The sequence below is a fragment of the Solanum stenotomum genome, chromosome 1, assembly GCF_019186545.1.
Source record: "Solanum stenotomum isolate F172 chromosome 1, ASM1918654v1, whole genome shotgun sequence".
NCBI lineage: Eukaryota > Viridiplantae > Streptophyta > Magnoliopsida > Solanales > Solanaceae > Solanum > Solanum stenotomum.
This window is the reverse complement of record NC_064282.1, coordinates 4,867,850-4,887,462: the sequence shown is the minus strand read 5'-3', so window position 1 is coordinate 4,887,462 and position 19,613 is coordinate 4,867,850. Positions and strand designations below refer to the sequence as shown.

General features: G+C 34.7%; 5 protein-coding genes across 5 annotated transcripts in view; all 5 read right to left on the bottom strand.

Annotated features, from left to right (window-relative positions):
- Window positions 1-18,119, bottom strand: part of LOC125842790 (uncharacterized) — a 176,072-nt gene extending 157,953 nt beyond the window's left edge. Inside the window, exon 1 of the mRNA XM_049522152.1 lies at window positions 18,109-18,119. The gene's annotated coding sequence lies outside the window, so the exon portion shown is untranslated. The remainder of the gene's footprint in view (window positions 1-18,108) is intronic.
- LOC125844177 (leucine-rich repeat protein 1-like) lies at window positions 1,774-4,912 on the bottom strand. The gene is made up of 7 exons (XM_049523477.1): window positions 4,685-4,912; window positions 4,335-4,467; window positions 4,142-4,213; window positions 3,736-3,879; window positions 3,566-3,637; window positions 3,370-3,441; window positions 1,774-2,110 (listed from the first exon to the last, which is right to left on the bottom strand). Exons 1-7 carry the CDS (start codon window positions 4,767-4,769, stop codon window positions 2,029-2,031), a joined length of 660 nt encoding a protein of 219 aa, XP_049379434.1. The 5' UTR covers window positions 4,770-4,912; the 3' UTR covers window positions 1,774-2,028.
- LOC125844807 (uncharacterized) lies at window positions 5,922-10,339 on the bottom strand. The gene is made up of 5 exons (XM_049524182.1): window positions 10,220-10,339; window positions 9,199-9,357; window positions 8,937-9,109; window positions 6,069-8,178; window positions 5,922-5,981 (listed from the first exon to the last, which is right to left on the bottom strand). Exons 1-5 carry the CDS (start codon window positions 10,322-10,324, stop codon window positions 5,925-5,927), a joined length of 2,604 nt encoding a protein of 867 aa, XP_049380139.1. The 5' UTR covers window positions 10,325-10,339; the 3' UTR covers window positions 5,922-5,924.
- LOC125878326 (probable phosphoribosylformylglycinamidine synthase, chloroplastic/mitochondrial) lies at window positions 11,689-16,351 on the bottom strand. The gene is made up of 3 exons (XM_049559592.1): window positions 16,339-16,351; window positions 16,061-16,120; window positions 11,689-15,926 (listed from the first exon to the last, which is right to left on the bottom strand). Exons 2-3 carry the CDS (start codon window positions 16,103-16,105, stop codon window positions 11,739-11,741), a joined length of 4,233 nt encoding a protein of 1,410 aa, XP_049415549.1. The 5' UTR covers window positions 16,106-16,120; window positions 16,339-16,351; the 3' UTR covers window positions 11,689-11,738.
- On the bottom strand, window positions 17,788-18,760 carry LOC125844717 (uncharacterized). Its single transcript, XM_049524080.1, has 2 exons — window positions 18,643-18,760; window positions 17,788-18,254 (listed from the first exon to the last, which is right to left on the bottom strand). The coding sequence occupies exons 1-2, from the start codon at window positions 18,690-18,692 to the stop codon at window positions 17,987-17,989; spliced, it is 318 nt and encodes a 105-aa protein (XP_049380037.1). The 5' UTR covers window positions 18,693-18,760; the 3' UTR covers window positions 17,788-17,986.
- Between the last annotated feature and the right edge of the window lie 853 nt (window positions 18,761-19,613).

The following is a 19,613-nucleotide window of genomic DNA, read 5'->3' as shown; positions in this document are numbered from 1 at the left end:
GAACTTTTGTTTTGTAACTTATCAATATACTTTTTTTAAATTTCTTGAAGCAGTATAATTCTCAAGAAGAAAATAATAATGATTTTATTGCGATTTTCACTTGATATTACACTTAATTAATGTTTTTATTCTTAACTTTTAGAGTTAGATTATATGATTTACCTAAACTTAAAATATGTACATTTTGAAGGCAATTATAAAGGCACATATTCAAATTATTTTACTTTTTTTTTTTTCCAATTAAACGTGTGAAACTTTATATGAAAAAGTCTTTTGTCCATCTCTTTTGCAAAATAAAGTGATATGTAGAATTACTTTTCACACCTTTTTTTCTCCAATTAAATTATAAATAAAATTTTAAACATGAAAAAGCTTTTTGTCCCATTTCTTTTTCGCAGAATAAAAGTTGAGTTGGATCATGGGTGAAGTATACATTATACAATCGGTTCATTATTTCCCTTGTTTGGTATATGCCGATGCTATTACTTAAATTAAAATCTACAATTTTATTTTTATTTTTAGTTCATTTAAGAAAGAACAATTAAGCGNGAAATGGCACACAGATTAAGGCAACAATGATTAGCACAGTGAAGTTACAATTTTACCCTTATGACATCTTTTCACTTCAAAATTACAACCACTTATTTGAATTAAAGTGAAATAAATTGGANCCAGGACCTCCTTCCTGCTTACTTTGTGAGTCCTCCAAGTTTTGAATATTTTTAGGATGACCCCCATTCTTCAAATTTAGCTTCACGTGCCAAATTGTTCAAAAAGTACTTTTTATACCTCACATGAATCTTACTTTGTAATTTATTATTTTTTTAATAACAAGTCAACATTATGTTTCCCTGTTCTGATAGCTAACACCTATCAACAACAATTAATATACGGGGTCGTTTTGATTTGAAAATGAGTTATGATGGGATAAATTATGTTGGGATAAGTTGTGATGAGATTATTTCTTATTGAGTGTTTGATTTGTTGTATTCAAAATAATATATATTGATAAATTTTAAAAACAAGTTGTTTGTTTATAAAATTACCCTTCACTTTATTTATTTTTTAAAATTTTCTTTGCAAGCTTTAGTTATTTATTTTTTAAAATAAAACTTTTATTTTATTTAACATAAATATTTTTGTTTATGTATATTTCCATGATAAGTACCATGTGTATTTAAAAATATAACTTTTTTTATTTAGCTTAAAAATAGAATTTCCTCTTAGTTTGTTAAAGAGAAGAAAATTTATGAGAAATCCAAACAAAATAAACATAAGAATTAGTCAAATAAAAATTATATTTATAGTGTAATTTTTTAATAGAAAAATATTAATGATTATCATAAAAATAAGTAGTAAATATTATTATACATGATATTAAAAATAATGGTAAATATAAATAAATGTAAAAAATGATGTATAAAAAGGATTTAAAGGGATATATTCGTCATTTACCTATTTTATCCCGAGATAAGTTAACCAGGAATTACTATACCACCCAATATGAAGGATAACTTATCCCGATACTAATTCATAATCCTGGGATAAGTTGTCCTAAGTTTTCCAACCAAACAAGGAAATAAAGGCTACTTAAAATTTATCCCGAAATTAACTTCCCTTATCCATTACACCAAACGACCCCATAGTGTTATCGCCTCATGGAGTAGGTAAGTACCCTCCATTCATAAGTCATAACCAAAATTTTCGAGTACATAAATCCGATCCGAATAAAAAAATAAAAGGAAGTTTAATTAGGAAGCACATCAATTTGATACGACATAAAAATAGATTGTTCTTGAAGAAGAAATTTCACTCCAAAACCATCAAACACTTAATTTCAAAATTCAGCAAGACAATACATTTTCTGCTGCCAAGTTATCAGTGAAGGTGAGCTTTAGTGATGAATTTAAAGAACCTTATGTATCATGAAGTGCATTCGACTTGAGATTTTTAATTTCAGTAACACTGTCAAACTAGATATACAATACATAAAGATATAATAGCAACCTTGTGAAGGCTGTTGTCAAACTATACTTCAACTTCTTTGCATCCAAAGTCATATGGCACTAGTCCTTTCAGTTCAGGTCCATTGAGTCTGTTGTGTGCAAAACTGAAACAAAACGAATGTCATCAAGAGTTGCATTGATTGCTCATTTTACTACAAGTAGAACTACTAACAACACACAACATTGAGGAAGAAAAAATCTGAATCTACCATTGAATTGCACTATATAGTAAAGGTCCCAACATATGTGTAAGTCACTAGTCAGGACAGCTCCTTTGGAGTTTGATGTTGTGATACTGGTTCTAGCTCAAATATCACAGCTTTACCTATAAATATGACATATCCTAATCGTTGGAGGTCTCAAGTTCGAAACCCCTTGCCAGCGAAAGCAAGGGTTTGCCTTCTGGATCGAGCTCATCGCACCAGGCTTGCCTAGTGCAGGTTACCTCTCCTATGTGGTTTGCAAGCTATTGCATAGGAGCGAGGGTTTTACCCTGTGCGCACCCAAAGGATAGCGGCCGTAAGTTTCCCTTGTCATAAAAAACAAGAATGAGAGATTTGATGAACTGGAACATTTGGGGTTGTAACTTGTATGTGTCATCCGAATTCAATAAGACAACGTCAATGAATGGTTTGAGGGCATATAGTAATTGCACTTGCAACAAACAAGCATTAATCACCAGCTATCACCCAAAGCCACCAACTACTAACTAATGACTTGCTGGCAGTGTTATCAAAGGCGAAAAGCGCAAAAAAGCTCTAAGGTCCGTGGGGGCTTTAAGCGCAAAGCGCAAATAAAGTGTGGGCTTTAATGATAAAAGGCGCAAAAGGAGAAAAGAATACACATATATATGTTTAGTCCAAGTCTAATAATTATAAACATGAATGACAAATATATGACCAAAGAAATTGAATTTTTTTTATGATAAAGTGAAATATCAATTATTTAGTTTCACTTCTTCATAAGAGGCTCATTGGCAAGGAAACGTTGGACTTAGAACCTTGATGACAACACTGAAGCGCACATAAAGCGAAGTGAAGCACTCAACACGTTTTGAGCCTCGCTTTAGGGCTTAAGCACGCTTAAAGCGCGCCTTTGATAACACTGCTTGCCGGCCATAAGTTAAATTTTTGCAATAGGTTGGTGGATTAAGCTTAGAACCTGTGTCTATGAACCTTAAAGCACATTTTTAGCATGATGCAACCCGTCATTTAATAGATTTCTTTCTCCCCCAGTAACACAGCTAACAGAATGAAGTTCAAAACAACCTTCACCAATAAAATTGGCAGTACCATATCAAGGGATAGTTAGAGGATCAGTGAAAATGTAAGCAAATTTTCAAGAAAGAAGAAATAATGATTACCCTTCCATAGGAAAGCTTCCAAAGGGTCCATCAGCAGGGATTGTTCCACAAAGATTGTTGTTAGAAACATCACTGCAGCAATGCAATAAACAAATACACTCAAGCAGAAATCAACGCCATATTGTTTGATCGTCCTTTTCTGTTTCATGGTGTAAATACGAAGGTTATAACAGCAGATATGAATTTGAGAACTTACAATACTTTAAGGTTGGGGAGTGTCGTAAGTTCCCTTGGAATCGAACCAGTTAGTTTGTTGTCATTTAACCGTCTGTAGTCATAGCATGAAAACGATTCAATCTTTATAACATCACATCAAATATCTACTAAAAATGTCATACTCATGAATTATTCAATGAAAATACTTACAAAAATCTAAGAGACTTCAATTTAGCAAAAGATTTGGGAATGTTTCCTTCAAATCTATTGCCATATAGGTCCATGCTAATAAGATTTTCCAAATCACCAAATTCCTTTGGGATTTCCCCTTCTATGTTATTACTATAAAGTTCCCTGCAATTCAGGATAAAGTTTGTCCATCATCTTAAAGACAGATAGATAGACTTGCAAGCAAAGAAAACACACAAAAGATTGAACTGTTAATGACAGAAACAACATTAATCATGTGATACATAGTTATTTCTTTGTCTAAAAAACGCCCCTTTTTCTATTACTTTTCCGTTACTTTATCCACGGTTTCAGTACAGCCAACAAGAGATACTAAACTGAGACAAGAAACAAAAATACAAGAAAAGAGATAAACAAAGAAATATACAGGTACTGTAGATTCTTGAGTTCACCAAGCTCTGGTCCTAAAGTTCCAGAAATATTAGAATTGCCCAAATCCCTGCAAATTCCAAAAAATCATAAGAATTGTCAATTACTATCAAGGCTAGAATGTACCAGACTTAAGGCTACATTCAAATCAAGAATAAAAAAAGAAAAAGAAAAAATCAAGACTCTCTTACAGGCGAATAACATTATTATCTGAGTCACAGGTAACATGAAACCATGTACAAGGATTTACAAGTGTAGGGTCCCAGCTTTGTAGAACATTTTTTGGGTCAGAAAGTTTGGTTCTCAAAGAATGCAAAGCAGTCCCTGCAACACAAAAAAAAATAAAAAATAAAAAGAATTTGAGTAAGAGGGTCCATTTCAAGATTGAACCTTTTTCTTTCTTTTATACAAATATTTCCATTTCCAAGATTTTAACTCAAACCCCATGAACTAAAAAGAAGAAAAAAACAAAGAGGGGTTCACAAAGCTGAAATCTTTAAACCCTAAGAAAACATGGGAAACTTGAATTAGCAGGAATTACCTTCAGAATTTGTGGAGAAGGCAGGGGGAATACAACGAATGATTTGGAAGAAGAAGAAGAAGAAAAAGTAGGAAGGAGAAGCCATTGAGAAAATGGAGAAATAATGGAAGTGCTGAGTCAAGAAGTTTTAGGCCAAAGAAGAAAGTACATGTAGTAGTGGTTGAACCAATAGGGGTGTTATATAAGAGAGAGAGAGAGAGAGAGTCAAATTTGGAAGCTGTAAAATACTGTTGAGTGTTGAGTGTTTGTACAACTGTTGAGTACTTTGTACAAGTTATTACTATTTAAAGTGAGAAAATGAGACCAGTGTTCACTGCTCAGTTCTGTTGTTCACACTATCACTGTGAGATTTTCCATAAGGACTTTCCTCCTGTCTCAACTCTCAACTGAAATAATTGTCTACCAAATGCCAAACCACAAAATTAAAAGGGGTTAAGTATTTAATTTCCTAATTTTTAAGTATTTATGTGAACTCAAATCCAACATTGTTGATTGAATGTCATCTCAACCATTTCACTATACTCTCAATAATTACATTCAAATTTATGTAAGCTTAAGAACAAAATTGGGGGGTTGGGAGGGGGTGTGGATTGTGTTTTTTTTTTTTTTTGGATTTAACGGCTTTATCATGTAATTGAATATATTTTCTTGGATAAATCCAATTTGATTTCAAGAGATTGCTATAAGTCGCTTGCGATAATTTCATCTACATGATTTTAGATTTACTTCATTTTTAGTAAATAACAACAATGTATTAATTGAATGATATATTTTGGATGTCTTGGGTAAAATATGGCCAAAACTATCTTCGCTATTTTCTCTCATCTTATCCTTACATTACTTCAAGTACTTTGTTTAATTTGGATGTCCGGTAATTGCAATTATTTCAAGTACTTTGTTTAATTTGTACAATATGTAGTTTCTTTCTAATATTGCAGATACATTTAGTTGCTCACTCATATACACAGAAGGAATAGACAAGCAATATGTACAAATTTGCAGCACTCTTCTTTACATTGCAACCTTCAGTTACACATTCGAAAATGAAAAAAAATAGCATTCTAATTCTATTTACCTCAAAAAAGAACCAAAAAAAGATTCATCTCACACGAGATCACTATATGAGTAGTGAAGAAGTATTCAAAAGTTTAGTTGATTGTTATGAAATTGACCAACGGAAAGCATGGGAGGGAAAAAACAAAGAATTTATGATATTTTGAATCTAATAGTTCTCATAATTTCACGCCTCCTCCACGGTTCCCTTCCTCTCCTCTTCTTCAGCTTTAAGCCAGGCAGCCTACAAGGAAAACAAGAGAAAAGTCGTGAGAAGTAGAAAAAGGAACAACAATATAAAATGGCTTAAGAATGAAGTTAATGCACTTGCCTTGTCTCTCTGAAGTCTAGACATACGAGGACGCATAGAGTTCCCAAGACTTAAGCCTCCCCAAGCTTCTTGCAACTCCCTCTCCCTTATAGCTTTCCGAGTAATTGAATGTCTTACCTGATCATCATCATCCTCTAGCTGAATAGCAGCCATCTTTTCTCTCTCAAGTCTCGACTTGTGTTTCACCAAAATCTGATCCAAACTGCCTTCATTGTTCTGCAACTGTTTACCAATGGTGTCCCTTTTCTTTACATTCAGCAAATTGTCTTCCTTTGCATGAAAAGACATTCTCTCTTTTTCAAGCTTTGAAACATGCTTCACTAAAATCTTGTCCAAACCTTCGCTATCAGTGGCACTATTAGCTTCAATCTTTCTTTGAGTCCTCTGTGCACGATAGTCTCTTCTTGTTGATGATTCTTGCATTTTAAGTCTTTGCAGACGATGAACTGGCTTTACTAGAATCTTGTCCAGACTATCCACAGCTTCTTTGTTTTCAACCTCAAATGATAATGTGTCTGCTGGCTTTGATGGTTGTTCTCCATTACAAGAATTTACATTGTGGTCAACATTTTCTTTTTCTACCAATGAGGTAGTCACAGACACATTGGCATTAGGGTCAGCAGTGTTTTCCCTATTTTTTGCTTCTTGAATTTCCTTTTCAAGTTTGGTCATATGTTTCACCAGATAATCTTCTAAACTAGGAACATCCATTTCATGTTTCTTTCTTCGACCAATTGCCACAGCACCCAATCTATTCGAATTCTTGCCCTCTATTTCACCAAGTTTTTCATTCTTCCTCTTTGCCTCTTCAATATCTTTCTCAAGCTTTGAAGAGTGCTTAACCAACACACTGCCTAAGTCAGGAACCTCAAATGAATGCACATTGCTATTTGAAGCTTTACACTTGTTTTTTAACAACGTCTCGGAGTTGTTCTTGGCCTCTTCAATTTCCTTCTCAAATTTTGAAGAAGGCTTCTTGAGAATACTTGCCAGATCATTGCCTGTATCTGTAGGGTAGTCTGTGTGAACCACTTTATCACTAGACTTATCTCGTGTTTTTTCACATTTTTCCCCAGCTTCACTCCTGGCATTTTTGGCTTCTAAAACCTCCCTTTCAAATCTCGTTAATCGCTTCACCAAAAACTTGTCCAGGCTTGGAACCTCAGATGAATTATCTGAAGCTTTACACTTAGTTCTTACCAAAGTTTCGGAGTTGTTCTTGGCCTCTTCAATTTCCTTCTCAAATTTTGAAAAAGATGGTTTCTTAAGAATACTTGCCAGATCATGGCTTGAATTTGTATGGTATCTCGAATGAATCACTTTATGATAAGATTCATTTTGACTTTGTTCACTTCTTTCCCCAGCTTCACTTCTAGCATTTTTGGCTTCTAATACCTCCCTTTCAAGTCTAGTTAACCGCTTAACTAGAAACTTATCCAGGCTTGGAAGTTCCTCAGCGCCCTTAACTGTTCCGTCTCCTACAGATAATTCTGATCTGTCATCGGCAGCAGACCCTAAAACATGCACTTTGCTGTTTTCCGCTTCAGCTAGAGCAGCGTTCAACCCACACGTTGCAACTATAGTAGCAAGAGATGCAAGTTCATCTTCTTGCAAACATCTAAGCCTTTCCAGCATCATTTCCACAAGATTTGGCATATTAAACTTTTCATACGCCTGCTTCTTCTTATACTTCCTTTCCTTTTCTTTTTCTAACTCTGTGGCTTCGGAAGCAGTATCTGATTCACATTCTGAAGAGAACTCAGACACTTCTTGATGATTATCATCTGTTTCAGGGTTCTGGCTTATTCTGTGCAGCAGTTCCTTGACTTCATCTTTGTTCATAGAAGGGCAATTAGCAAGCTTAAGAAGGGCAGCCTTAACTGCACTTGCTACTTGTTTATCTACCTCAAATGCAGTTTCAAAAGAAGTTCTAACAGTATGAGTGGTGGGTCCTCCTCCTTTTGCTGGTGACTTTTCTATTTTGTAATGCTTCTGTGAGCAATCAGGAATGTCATACAAGATTACTCCAATAGCTGTTGCTGCTTCAAAAGCATCTGCAGAATATTTTTCTGCCTTTATCAGCAATTGTTCTGCTTCTTTACAATCAATCCTGTATGGCAGATACAGAAAAGGTAAGTTCTAGACTAACATATGACCAAATCTATATTCAATCAATCAACAATGTCTCTGTCATAAACAATCTAATACTGGCTATTTTTTCCATTTCTTGCATGTCGGCCGAAATTAATTACGGGCGCTAGTACAAAACATATAACACTGATTACGCATATATTATATGTATACAACAACATACCCAGTATAATCCCACAAGTGGGGTTTGGGGAGAGTAGAATGTATGCAGACCTTCAGGTTGTTTCCAATAAGACTCTCGACTCAAAACAAATGTAATTGACGCAAGAAAGTAAGAAAAAGAGACAACAAGATAACAATGTACAAAACAAGTGTAGCAACAGCTATTAAATTAATATACATTAGAGAAACTAACGATACCTAAATCATACTACAGCACAACAACACTCGACTACCTAGTACCTTCTAGTCTTCTACCCTAATTCTCCACCTCCATAACTTCCTATGCATGTTCTCAGCTGTGAGTATATTATATGTATATATACTAAGATATACCAAACCTATACATTTTCTAGCTATTTTGTAAATTAGATCACCAAAAGACATTGAGAACTGTAACTAACTATCTCTAAAATTTAATGTATCCAATATCACATAATTAGCAAATGAATTCCTGTATGAATTTCTAAGCAAAAAAAAAAAAAAAAAACTCCAGACAAACACCGGATCTAATGCATGTAACAACAAATACAGATAAATGAATGTTAAATTGCTCACCTTGAGGCTTGAAGTATTCGGCACCATGATGCTTCAACAAGTGCAGCCTTCCGAGCTTCCACAGCTCTTTGAGCAGCTTCTCTTACTGCAATTTTTTCTCTCAAAACTCTACAATAGTGGGGATTTGCATCCCCCAAAGTCTCATCAAGAGTTGAGTTCATACCATCCACTTCCTGAGATTTCACAACAGGCCAGAAACACTATCAGTACTTCTACTATTTATTGACAATAAAAAAGAGAATGCTCAAGCATATAAATATACCTGGAGCATTTTTATTTTCCTCTTCAAATAGGAATCCACTTTCTTGCGAGGGAACCAATTCAGAGGCGAAGTTTTGCGATGAGGAGGCTTTCTAATTTGTGATCCAGATTTGTTTAAAGAAACTAAACTTGACTGGCCACTGTCTTTCGTTGCCTTAGTCTGCACTATTCCAAAACAACAAAATGAAAACCCAAAATTGGAAAACACCAATTAAATAATACTTCAAAGCAACTAGATTCGACTGGCCACCTTCTTTGATTGCCTTGTTCAGCACTAATTGAAAACAAGACAACTACCAAACTTTGACAACACACCAATCAAAGTGAACATTTATGTGAATTTGCTTGAAAGTAACAAAATCTGATTGTCAACCTTCTTCATTTCCTTCTTGTGCAATCCTAGAAAACAAGAACATGAAAAAACAATAGAAATATACACCTTTTAAGCGAAGATCTAGGGTGTGTTTGGTATGGAGGAAATGTTTGGTTGATCAAAATGTTTTGTACAAGTGAAATTCCAAGTTTATCATCTCCTCCCCACCCAACCCTCACCCCCCTTGATCATCCCAATCCCGCCACCCCTGAACCCCCACTCCCCATCCCTACTCACCTCCATATCGTTTTGCTAGATAACATAAAAATGCTCTTGGGATAATATTCTCTTACTTACATACCAAACCACACCCCTAATGCAAATAACACTCTGGAGAAACTTACATTTTTCATAAAGCCTAATTAGCCACCGACTTCTTTAAACACTCATACTCAATGATAATGAAGTTTTAGTTTGGTCATTACCGTTACATCCACTCACAAAATCTTTAAGCTAACAATAGATAACAATCAAGATTAACATTGGGGGATCAAATTAAATCTTTCTTCCTAATTACGAACAAGGGCTTTGGAAAACCCAAAAATCAAAAGAACCCCAGCCAAGAAACATAAGCAAAATCAAGAAATTAAATTCAAAAACTAAACAGAGTTTCTTCCTCAGATATAAAAAAAGAATGGGTAATGGGTACCTTTCCGACTCTGGAGGCGGCGGTGGGACTGTTCTCTGAATTAGAAAAATTGTCGTTCGCCGGCTTCTTTTCAATACAACCCATATCAAAACAACCCAAATCCATTCTCCACAAAATCAAAATTGATGGAAATTGAATCTTTCGTAGAACTAAAAAAAGTAATTAGTCAAATGGCCTCAACAATGTGTTGCAGTATACGAAGTGCTTACTGAAATCAATGGAGAAATTATCGTTTCTTGAATCCAAATTGTTTTCTTAAAGAAGAATTGAAGAAATTTGTTTTATTTTACAAGAAGAGAGCATGGCTTTTGAGTAAAGAAAAACTATCCGTTACAACCGATCCTTTCGTTCCCAACGGTTCTTTTTATATATTTTTGTTTATTGTTTATCGTTCTTCCTTGTACCTTAATAATAAATACTAAATAGATAATAACTATTAATAAATGATACTGTAATGAATAATTTTAGAAAATACTGGAATTTAAGATTTATATATTTTTTTCGTTTTCCATTATCTCAGTTATCAATTCTGCCGTAATTTCATAAAGTGGTCCTTTTGATTAAAGATCTTATCAGGATACAATGATATATACATTAAAAGAAATTATCTTTATCTAATTAAAGACAAATCTACATGGACTAAGCAGTAAAATTTTGTATTTTGATACATTTACTTTTAAGATTAACATTTTAAAAAAGAAAAAATTAATACGGAGACATAGTTATGAAATGAAAAGATTTTAAGATGAGTGGAGCCTTTGGTGTCTTATGTGATAAAGAAGAGTCACCAAACCAGAGTAGTGTGATAAAAAGATACCAGGTAAGTTTTATAAAGCGTTAGATGGACTTTGTTATTTGAGATAGAATACCAAAAACTAAAGTGCTCGAGTATGGCCTTTTAGAAACACCGAAAAATATTTATCCGCATCCAATATTTAAATCAAATAAATACAAATGTTACAGAAAAATAACAATACTACACTCCCCAATTCTCAAAGTTCAGATGAACTTGAACAAAATTGAAAAGATTCTGCATAAAATGTCCAGAGAAACATAATAAGGGCAAACATTTTCTGTATTTGGTTTAAAGGAACTGGTCCTTGTAGATCATTTCTTGTCAGTATCTCCAGCCTTCATCTGCAAAATTCAACCAACCAGAACATCAGAACAAGAATAAATGAAACCTCTCAATGTTGCAGCAGCTGAGGAAAAAATAAAAATCATTACCTTCTTGACACCGCGTACTTTCTGGGCTCTATTCTTCCGCTCCTTCATCTGCTTCCTAGACTTCTCTACCTTTGTGTCTAATCAAGGCTGCACAAGTTGATCAATCATCGAAGAAGTTAGCCTAAAATCAAGTACAGCCTCAGTCCAATCATGAAGCCCGATGATTCAATGCTGAAGGTGCACTCAACATAATGGAGTATGAAAACTAAAGCATTTACTTTACTCAATGATAAGAGCACAAAAACATGAACTTATTTGCCAATAGCGACAGGAAGATGAAAACATAGTTACCTCATGAGCACCATTCTCTGGCATTTTGGAACATCCGCAACCAGGGGCTTGGACCCTTCTTTTCCACATCCCAATTCTTGGGATACCATGGAAACTGCCACATCAAGAAACAACGTTCTGGATGAGGCATCAATGCAAGATGTCTGCCATCTGGAGAACAAATTGCTGCCACGCCCAAGGGAGAGCCATTAAGATTGAAAGGATATACAACTGTTGGTCTGCCATCATCATCGCAATATTTCACTGGTGCCAAGTTTGAGCCAAGAATATGATTGAAAATGCTCTCATCAGGGAAATAAGCTCTTCCTTCACCATGAGCAGCCCAAACACCCAGGGTACTACCTTCCATACCTTTGAACATTATGGATGGTGATTCTTCTATTGTCACACTCGTGAAACGGCACTCAAACCTTCCTGACTCATTATGTACAAACCTTGGCTGTGATGGGTCCCCGCCAGCACCCAAAACACCTCCCACTTGGGGCCCTGGAACCCAACCCAACAGAGCCATAAGTTGGCAACCATTGCAAACTCCAAGACTGAAAGTGTCTGGACGGTTATAAAAGGCCTGAAATTGGTTTAAAAGAGGCTGATTAAAGCGAATGGACGCTGCCCAGCCTTTCGCAGAATCAAGTACGTCAGCATAACTAAAACCTCCAACAAACACAATTCCTCTAAATTCATCAAGTTTGATGTCTCCATTGAGAAGGTCTGACATTGCAACATCCCATGGTTCAAATCCAGCAGCATAAAAAGCTGCAGCCATTTCTCTATCACCATTGCTTCCTTCTTCACGGATAACTGCAACCTTTGGCTTTGAACTGGCAGTCATGTACTTGTCATCAGTAAATTTTGGTGTGAAGGATAGTTTCCAGGATGGTTCATGCCGATATTTCAATCCTTCTTTTTCTAATTCTACACATGAAGCCAGTCTTTGGAACTTTTCCAGTTGAAAGCTGGTATCTTCCCACATATCCCTAAGGACAGAAGTTTTCTCATTCAAATGTGTTACCCCGTCAACCCTCAATTCAACTATTGGAGATGAATTAACTTGACCAATGATATCAGCTAAAACAGCACCAAGGCGGAGCTTTTCCAGAACTAAATCCAAGTTCTTCCGGCTAACTTCAATGAGAAGGCCAAGCTCCTCTGCAAAAAGTGTTTGGGGTACACTACTCCCTGAAGAAACTAAATCTAAGTTAATGCCACAGTTCCCTGCAAATGTCATTTCAAGGGCAGCCACTATAAGTCCTCCATCACTGATATCATGACCGGCAGATATCAGCTCATCAGAGATTAGATTCTGAACCTCATTAAAAACAGTTTTAAGATAAGAGACGTCATCCACATCAGGACTTTCATCCCCAATTTGATCAAAAACCTGGGCAAGAGCAGATCCACCAAGTCGCCGTTTCCCTTTGGCCAAGTCAATGTGAAGCAGTACACCATCATCACCAAGCTTCAAGTCTGGCGTAACCGTCTTAGTTATATCAGGACATGTCACATAAGTACTGATGACTAGATTCCCTGGAGCTTTAACAACTTCCCCGGATGCCTGGGCTGCCATGGAAAGACTATCTTTCCCCCCATCAATTGCAATTCCAAGTTCAATCATAGCTTCAGAAAGAGCAACAGCAGCATCATACATTGCAGCGCCTTCGCCATCTAGCTTTGCAGCATACATCCAATTTCCACTTGCTTTAACATCAGAAAGAGATGTAACTTTCGCCCAAACTAGATTTGTGAGTGCTTCTCCGACAGCCAACCGTGCCATTGCTTTTGGATCCAAAAGACCTTTTATTGGCTGCTCCCCAATTGAGCATGCACCTCCAGTTAAGCCTGTATAAGTTTGAGCTATTACAGCAACATCAGCAAGAGGAATCTGCAAGGGACCCACAGTTTGCTGCTGTGCCACAAGGCCTGTGACACACCTGTCAACTTTAGTGGTTAAGAACCTTTTCGAACAAACAGAAGGAAGCCTCAAGACTCTCTTCAGTGAATCTAAAATTGTTGTTGCAGGAGCAATATCAAGTGGCTCACGCAGAGTATTCATGCGATTTAATTCAAATGTCTTTTTAGGCATATCGCCAAGAACCTTCTCAAGCTCAAGATCAACTGCAGGCGGAGGAGGAGGCAGTCCACTAGACCTGCTTTTTTCAATTGCTACACTATCCTGCAGAACAATACGCCCCTCACCATTAATTGTTCCAATAACAGCCATGGGAACTCTTTCCCTTGCACAAATAGCTTGCAAAAGACCACGACTTTCAGGCTTCACCAGTATTGCATCTTGCTCCTGATACTCTGCACCCCAAATTTCTAGAACAGACATGGTGTGATCACCAATTACAATTGCCCTTATATCAATTTTGGCACCCTCTGGGTGTATTATCTCTTTCACGACATTACAGTTTCCACCAGCACCCTGATCATGAATACTAATGATGGGGTTGTTTTCACCAATTTCAACACAAGCACGAACAACCCGATATAACTTCTGTGCCATCTCAGCATCTCCACGCTGCACGGCATTGAAGTCAAGCTCGGAATCATTCTGTCCACTGACCATGCTGGATGCAGCACCGCCTCCCATTCCAATGCGATATGCTGGTCCTCCAATCTTAACTACCAACATACCAATCTCGGGTTCTCCCTTTGATATGTGAAGGTGATCTATTTGCCCAATGCCAGCACTAAACATGATTGGCTTCAACCATTCCCTTCTCTCACCACTTGGCAGTCTCATTCCAAAATTTCGAGTATAACCCTGGATCAAGGGCTCCCCAAATTTATTTCCATAATCTGATGCTCCATTACTAGCATCAATAAGGATCTGCAGTGGTGATGCCAAATTTGCTGGGTATGTGAAAGAACGATCTTCCCAAGGAGCATATGACTCTTCAAGATTAAGATTCCCAACACAATATCCAGCTGTAGATGCAACAACAATAGAACCCCTTCCAGTAGCATGGGTATCTCGGATACGGCCGCCTGCACCTGTCTCAGCTCCAGGATAAGGTGCCACAGCACAAGGGAAATTGTGGGTTTCTGCAGTAAACAAGATATCAAGGACTCTGGCAGTCACATCCAAGGGGCATGTCAAGCCAGGCTGAGTAGGTCGCAATTGTTTCACTGGAAATCCCTTGATAGCACTGGAATTATCTTTGAAACCAATAACCGAATTATTTAGATTTGCAAGCAAAGTGCTTTTGACGATCTGCATAAGAGTCTTATCCACAGGTTGACCATCTAGTACAAGCTTTCCAGTAAAGAACCAGTGCCTACTGTGTTCACTATTAGATTGAGCAATATCAAATAGTTCTACATTAGTTGGGTTTCGCTTAATGTCATCCCTGAAAAGTTTGATGTAGTACTTTAAGTCTTGCTCATCAAAGGCCAAGCCCATTTTCTCATTAATTTCCTCCAATGCCTTACGACCCTTTTCCATGATAGGTATATATCGAACCTCCTCTGGAACTATACTTGTCCTGAAAGAGGAAAGCTTCTCAGCATAGACACACTCCGTCATCCGATCATGAACCATCAAAGCAAATGCATTAATCTGACTATCCGGAAGTGACCCATTGACATATAATAAATACCTCCTCGAACGCTCCATTCTATTTATCTCTGTTAACCCGCATGCTTGACAAATCGACACTGCATTAGCAGACCACGCTGTAGTGAAAGACAACCGTGGACCAACTTCAATGATATATGCATCCACACTTTTTCTCTTCTCCCCATCAAGGAAACTCTCACTTCCCAAGCTATCAGGTTCATAAGTTTCTCCTAAAACCCATTTAAGCACAGAAAGTTTATCAATTGAAAGATCTGAACTGAGACCAATGTTAAAGCACTGTTCAGTTTTCAAGCCAATTATTTGATTTGATATCTTTGTCTGAACCAATTTGAGAAGCTCAGCAGTGGCACTGTCCTGTAGGAACGGAACGCGATATAAATGTATCACATTTTCATCAACCTCCTGAAATTTGTCTGAATCTTCATTTACCAAGCTACTGACATCCTTAGATACAACAGCCCTAATCTTCGCCCTAATATGGGACCTTAATCTCAAATTTTTATGTGAATATGGAACATGGCTCGATCTTGGAAGTGTGCCCCAAAGCAAACGATTTGTCTGCCTACTAGAATGTCTGGGCAATGCTAACTTTTGTCTATGAAAACCCTGTAGTGTAAATAAAGCATATTTAACAACTGTTCCATTGGTGATTAATAAAAACTTTAGTCACCAAAAAAAAAAACAATTTTCCAAACATCATTAAACAGAACATATTCAAGACAATAAAATAGTGATCATACTTGTAAGAACTCTGTTGCAGCAATGTCCCAAGCAGAAGTTGCCATTGCCAAACTCTGTTTCTGCAATGAAGAAGAGATGACAAAAAAAAAATAGAGTCTACACTAACAATCACAAATAACATACCCACTAAAAAAAATAGCATAAAAAGGAGCTATAATGGCTTACACGCCAGTTTTTGCGTGTCAAAAAATCAAAACTTTGAAATAAAAAATTAATCTTCCTCCACAAATTCTCCTCATACGAGAAAAAAAATTTGATTTTTATAGCAAGTAAATACCTTGTTATACCAGTGATAGACTGATAATGTCCTGTTTTGGGTTCAAAGCCAAAGTTAGAGGGGGCGAAAAGGGTAGAGAGGGTTTAATGGTGGAAGGAGCAAAATCAGTGATAGTGTTCTTTTTGGGGTTTAAGACCAAAACCCTAGTTTTTAGAAATTCTCTAATTCTATATGTTGTATATTGTTTATTCCGATTTCCTACTAATGTTGTTAACTTAAAATGCATTAGAATCTGATTATTTCGAACTTACATTGCATCTTTTATGCTCATTCATGTTAGAATTAGATTATTCTGAATTCAAACCGCATATAAAATTAGAATCAGACTATTTCAAATTCGCACCACATATTATTATGTTCATTGTCAAATAAATTATGAAATTTATGTAAATTTAAGAATTTTATGTTTAAAATTAACACCAAACATTAATTAACTTAATTATTCTACTCTACTCCGTATCACATCAAATGGGAAAAAGAAAATATATATAACTTTAAGAAAAATTTAATCTATAATCTATAATATACATAAGGGAATCGTGGTTTTGTAGCATTTTGGAAATTTATTTTTAATTTCATTTTTTTTATAAAAGAGTTTTATTTTTATACATAAAAATTTTTAAAAAATCTTTTAGTTTAATTTGTAAATGATTATAAAAAAAAAATCACAATTAAGTTATCACAACCATATAGTAATATTTCAAACAAAAGTATTAGATTCTTTTTTATGTCTTGTCTCTCTACTCTTTGACGCAATATGCCATAAGCCCATAACGAATGTACGAAAGTTCACATTGAAGATGTTGATAAATTGATTTGCGTATATATATATATATAGCTTTACTCATGATACGAATAATATTTTATGTAAGAATGTGTACTAATTAAGTATAATTTAGGGTATTATGGCTGGATTTAGTTTATGGATATGTAAATACACTATAACATCAAAAATATTAAGAGATACGGGGATCTAATTTTTTTTACTCCTTTTTAATTAACAAGAAATAACAAAATTGGCCTCTTGTATTTAAAGGTAAGTATAAAATAATCTCTTAATTAAATACTTCTTCCGTCCACTTTATTTGACATGTTGTACTTTTCAAAAGTCAATTTGACTCATTTTCAAAGTTAAATTAGATTACATTAATTTGATATTTTAAACAAAAAATTTAAATATTCAAAAGCTAGACAAAAGTACTAAATATTGTCAAAAGTTAATATTTTTAGTCTCTAACAAATATTTATCGAATTTTGATTGTTAGATTTGATAGAGACTATGGAGGGAAAAATATTACTAGTAAGAACTCACATTTAAAGGTACAATTTTTATAATTTTGATTATTTTAAATTTATTCGAAGGTTAACTAAAAATCTTAGTTTTCAACAAACTTGAAAATTTAAAACTATTTTTGAACCTACCCTTTGAACATAAGACATCGACTCTTGTCCATTTTTTCTTTTTTCCAACATGCATGAATATAGTGGTTTAATATTTATGAAACCATATGTTACAGTAATACATTATTTTGCAACGTATCTTATTATTACATTACATTATATATATATATATATATATATTAAGATCACTAGTTATTTTTGGAAGATCCCAAATCTTTTATTTTATCATCTAATAAGTAGTGAAGAACTAGTAGTAATGTTTATAGGCAATGGGAGAATCCGGGTCGGGTTTTTCAACACCATCTTCACCCCTTGACCAATAATTTTGGGGAAGAGAGGCTGCACCATTTGGTATATCATTCATCACTCTTTCTTGCCCTGTTGGAAAATATATTCCTGTTCGAGGATGTGGCACCCACCACTCCTCCTTCGAGTTTCTTCGTGTTTCACCTCTCTCATCAATATTTTCCTTCCACCTACTCATCATGCGTTTAATTTGGTGCACTTTATGTGGCCTACATCAACCATTAACCCATCTTATCTTATATCATGGATGTTAGCAGATAATATTATGCTAATTTTAAAAATATATACATAAAATATCTAATTTTACAACCACAATTTCATTCACGTAAATTTGCCACAGTATAAAAGGACATTATTTCCACCATATATTCTAACTTTTTATTTTTTGTTGACGGATTGAATGAAAAAACGATTCGAGTAGACTTTAGGGGTAAGTTGGTAAATTTGGCTCTATTTGTGAAATTAAGTATGATATATATCTTGCTAGCATTTGTGAATGATTTCAAATTATAAATTACTATAAATCTAAAAGTACAAGTAACTAATAACGCATGAAGGCAATTGAGAGAAGAAGAAATTAAACAACACATTAATTACCTAATTAGTTGTAATCTCTGTGAAAACTTAGTGATTCCAGCTGCAGTCATATGCAGATAAATATTTCTAGTTGATAAACCAAACTATAAATTAGTAAGTGTAGCAATGCAAATCTTTATAGGGATTTAGGGCTTTATATATAATATACTACATAGGAGTAGAATATGATTCTATTCTAAGAAAGTTTGCAAATCTTAAAAGCCTCAAAAAAAGTTTTTTATTTTATTTTTATTTTCTAAAAAGATAAATAACAAAAGCAAAACAACTATTGTATGTAGTCTCTCTCACTTTGTTTGTCATAAAGAAGTTAAACGTAATTATTTTTTTTTTGTCCACTTTATTAATCTTTTATTATCGGAGTACCGGACGTAAGTCATTTTACTTAAAAAGATATTGACATAAATAAATATGTTTTCCTAGACATGGATAGAATTAGAAGTGTTCAAACAAAATCGAAAAATCAAATCAAACACGATAAAAGAAAAACGATAAGATTTGGTTTGATATTGACGTAAGAAAAAAAAAACGATAGGTAAAGCTATAATTCTTATATATTTTAGTTCTTGTAATATAATTAATTTAAAATTAATTGAAAGTTGTATTTTTGATTTGTTTACTTGTGAATATTCATATATTTACTATGATTATTAATTGTTCATTCACTTAATATTAAGGTTAGACTAGTGTTATTCCACATTGAACGATAATATAGTTTGAAAAATCAGCTGTATATATACAAAAGAGAATCAAAACATATATTTTAATTAATTAAATGTAGATAATTAAAATCAAAATTTATCAATAACAATTTTAATACTCCACTTGTTTAAAAAAAGGTAGATTAATTAAGACCTCACTTTTGGTACGCGGGATACCCAAAGGCACCAAGAGAGGATAAAAAGGATTTGTTGTCCTTTAAAAGTACATGAAGAACATGTACCATTCTTTAATGATATGACTGCCTCGTAGTA

What these genes read in the sequence shown, in the direction of transcription:
- LOC125844177 (XM_049523477.1), bottom strand. Translation starts at nt 4,769, where the DNA reads ATGGCTTCTCCTTCCTACTTTTTCTTCTTCTTCTTCTTCCAAATCATT. An exon ending in CTCAAGAATCTACAGTACCT is followed by an intron (nt 3,880 to 4,141) that starts GTATATTTCTTT and finishes CCTGAATTGCAG; the next exon opens with GGAACTTTATAGTAATAACA. An exon ending in TTGAAGTCTCTTAGATTTTT is followed by an intron (nt 3,638 to 3,735) that starts GTAAGTATTTTC and finishes CTATGACTACAG; the next exon opens with ACGGTTAAATGACAACAAAC.
- LOC125844807 (XM_049524182.1), bottom strand. Translation starts at nt 10,324, where the DNA reads ATGGATTTGGGTTGTTTTGATATGGGTTGTATTGAAAAGAAGCCGGCG. An exon ending in GGAAAATAAAAATGCTCCAG is followed by an intron (nt 9,110 to 9,198) that starts GTATATTTATAT and finishes GTGAAATCTCAG; the next exon opens with GAAGTGGATGGTATGAACTC. An exon ending in CGAATACTTCAAGCCTCAAG is followed by an intron (nt 8,179 to 8,936) that starts GTGAGCAATTTA and finishes TCTGCCATACAG; the next exon opens with GATTGATTGTAAAGAAGCAG.
- LOC125878326 (XM_049559592.1), bottom strand. Translation starts at nt 16,105, where the DNA reads ATGGCAACTTCTGCTTGGGACATTGCTGCAACAGAGTTCTTACAA. An exon ending in CTGCAACAGAGTTCTTACAA is followed by an intron (nt 15,927 to 16,060) that starts GTATGATCACTA and finishes TTTACACTACAG; the next exon opens with GGTTTTCATAGACAAAAGTT.
- LOC125844717 (XM_049524080.1), bottom strand. Translation starts at nt 18,692, where the DNA reads ATGACTGCAGCTGGAATCACTAAGTTTTCACAGAGATTACAACTAATT. An exon ending in CAGAGATTACAACTAATTAG is followed by an intron (nt 18,255 to 18,642) that starts GTAATTAATGTG and finishes TGGTTGATGTAG; the next exon opens with GCCACATAAAGTGCACCAAA.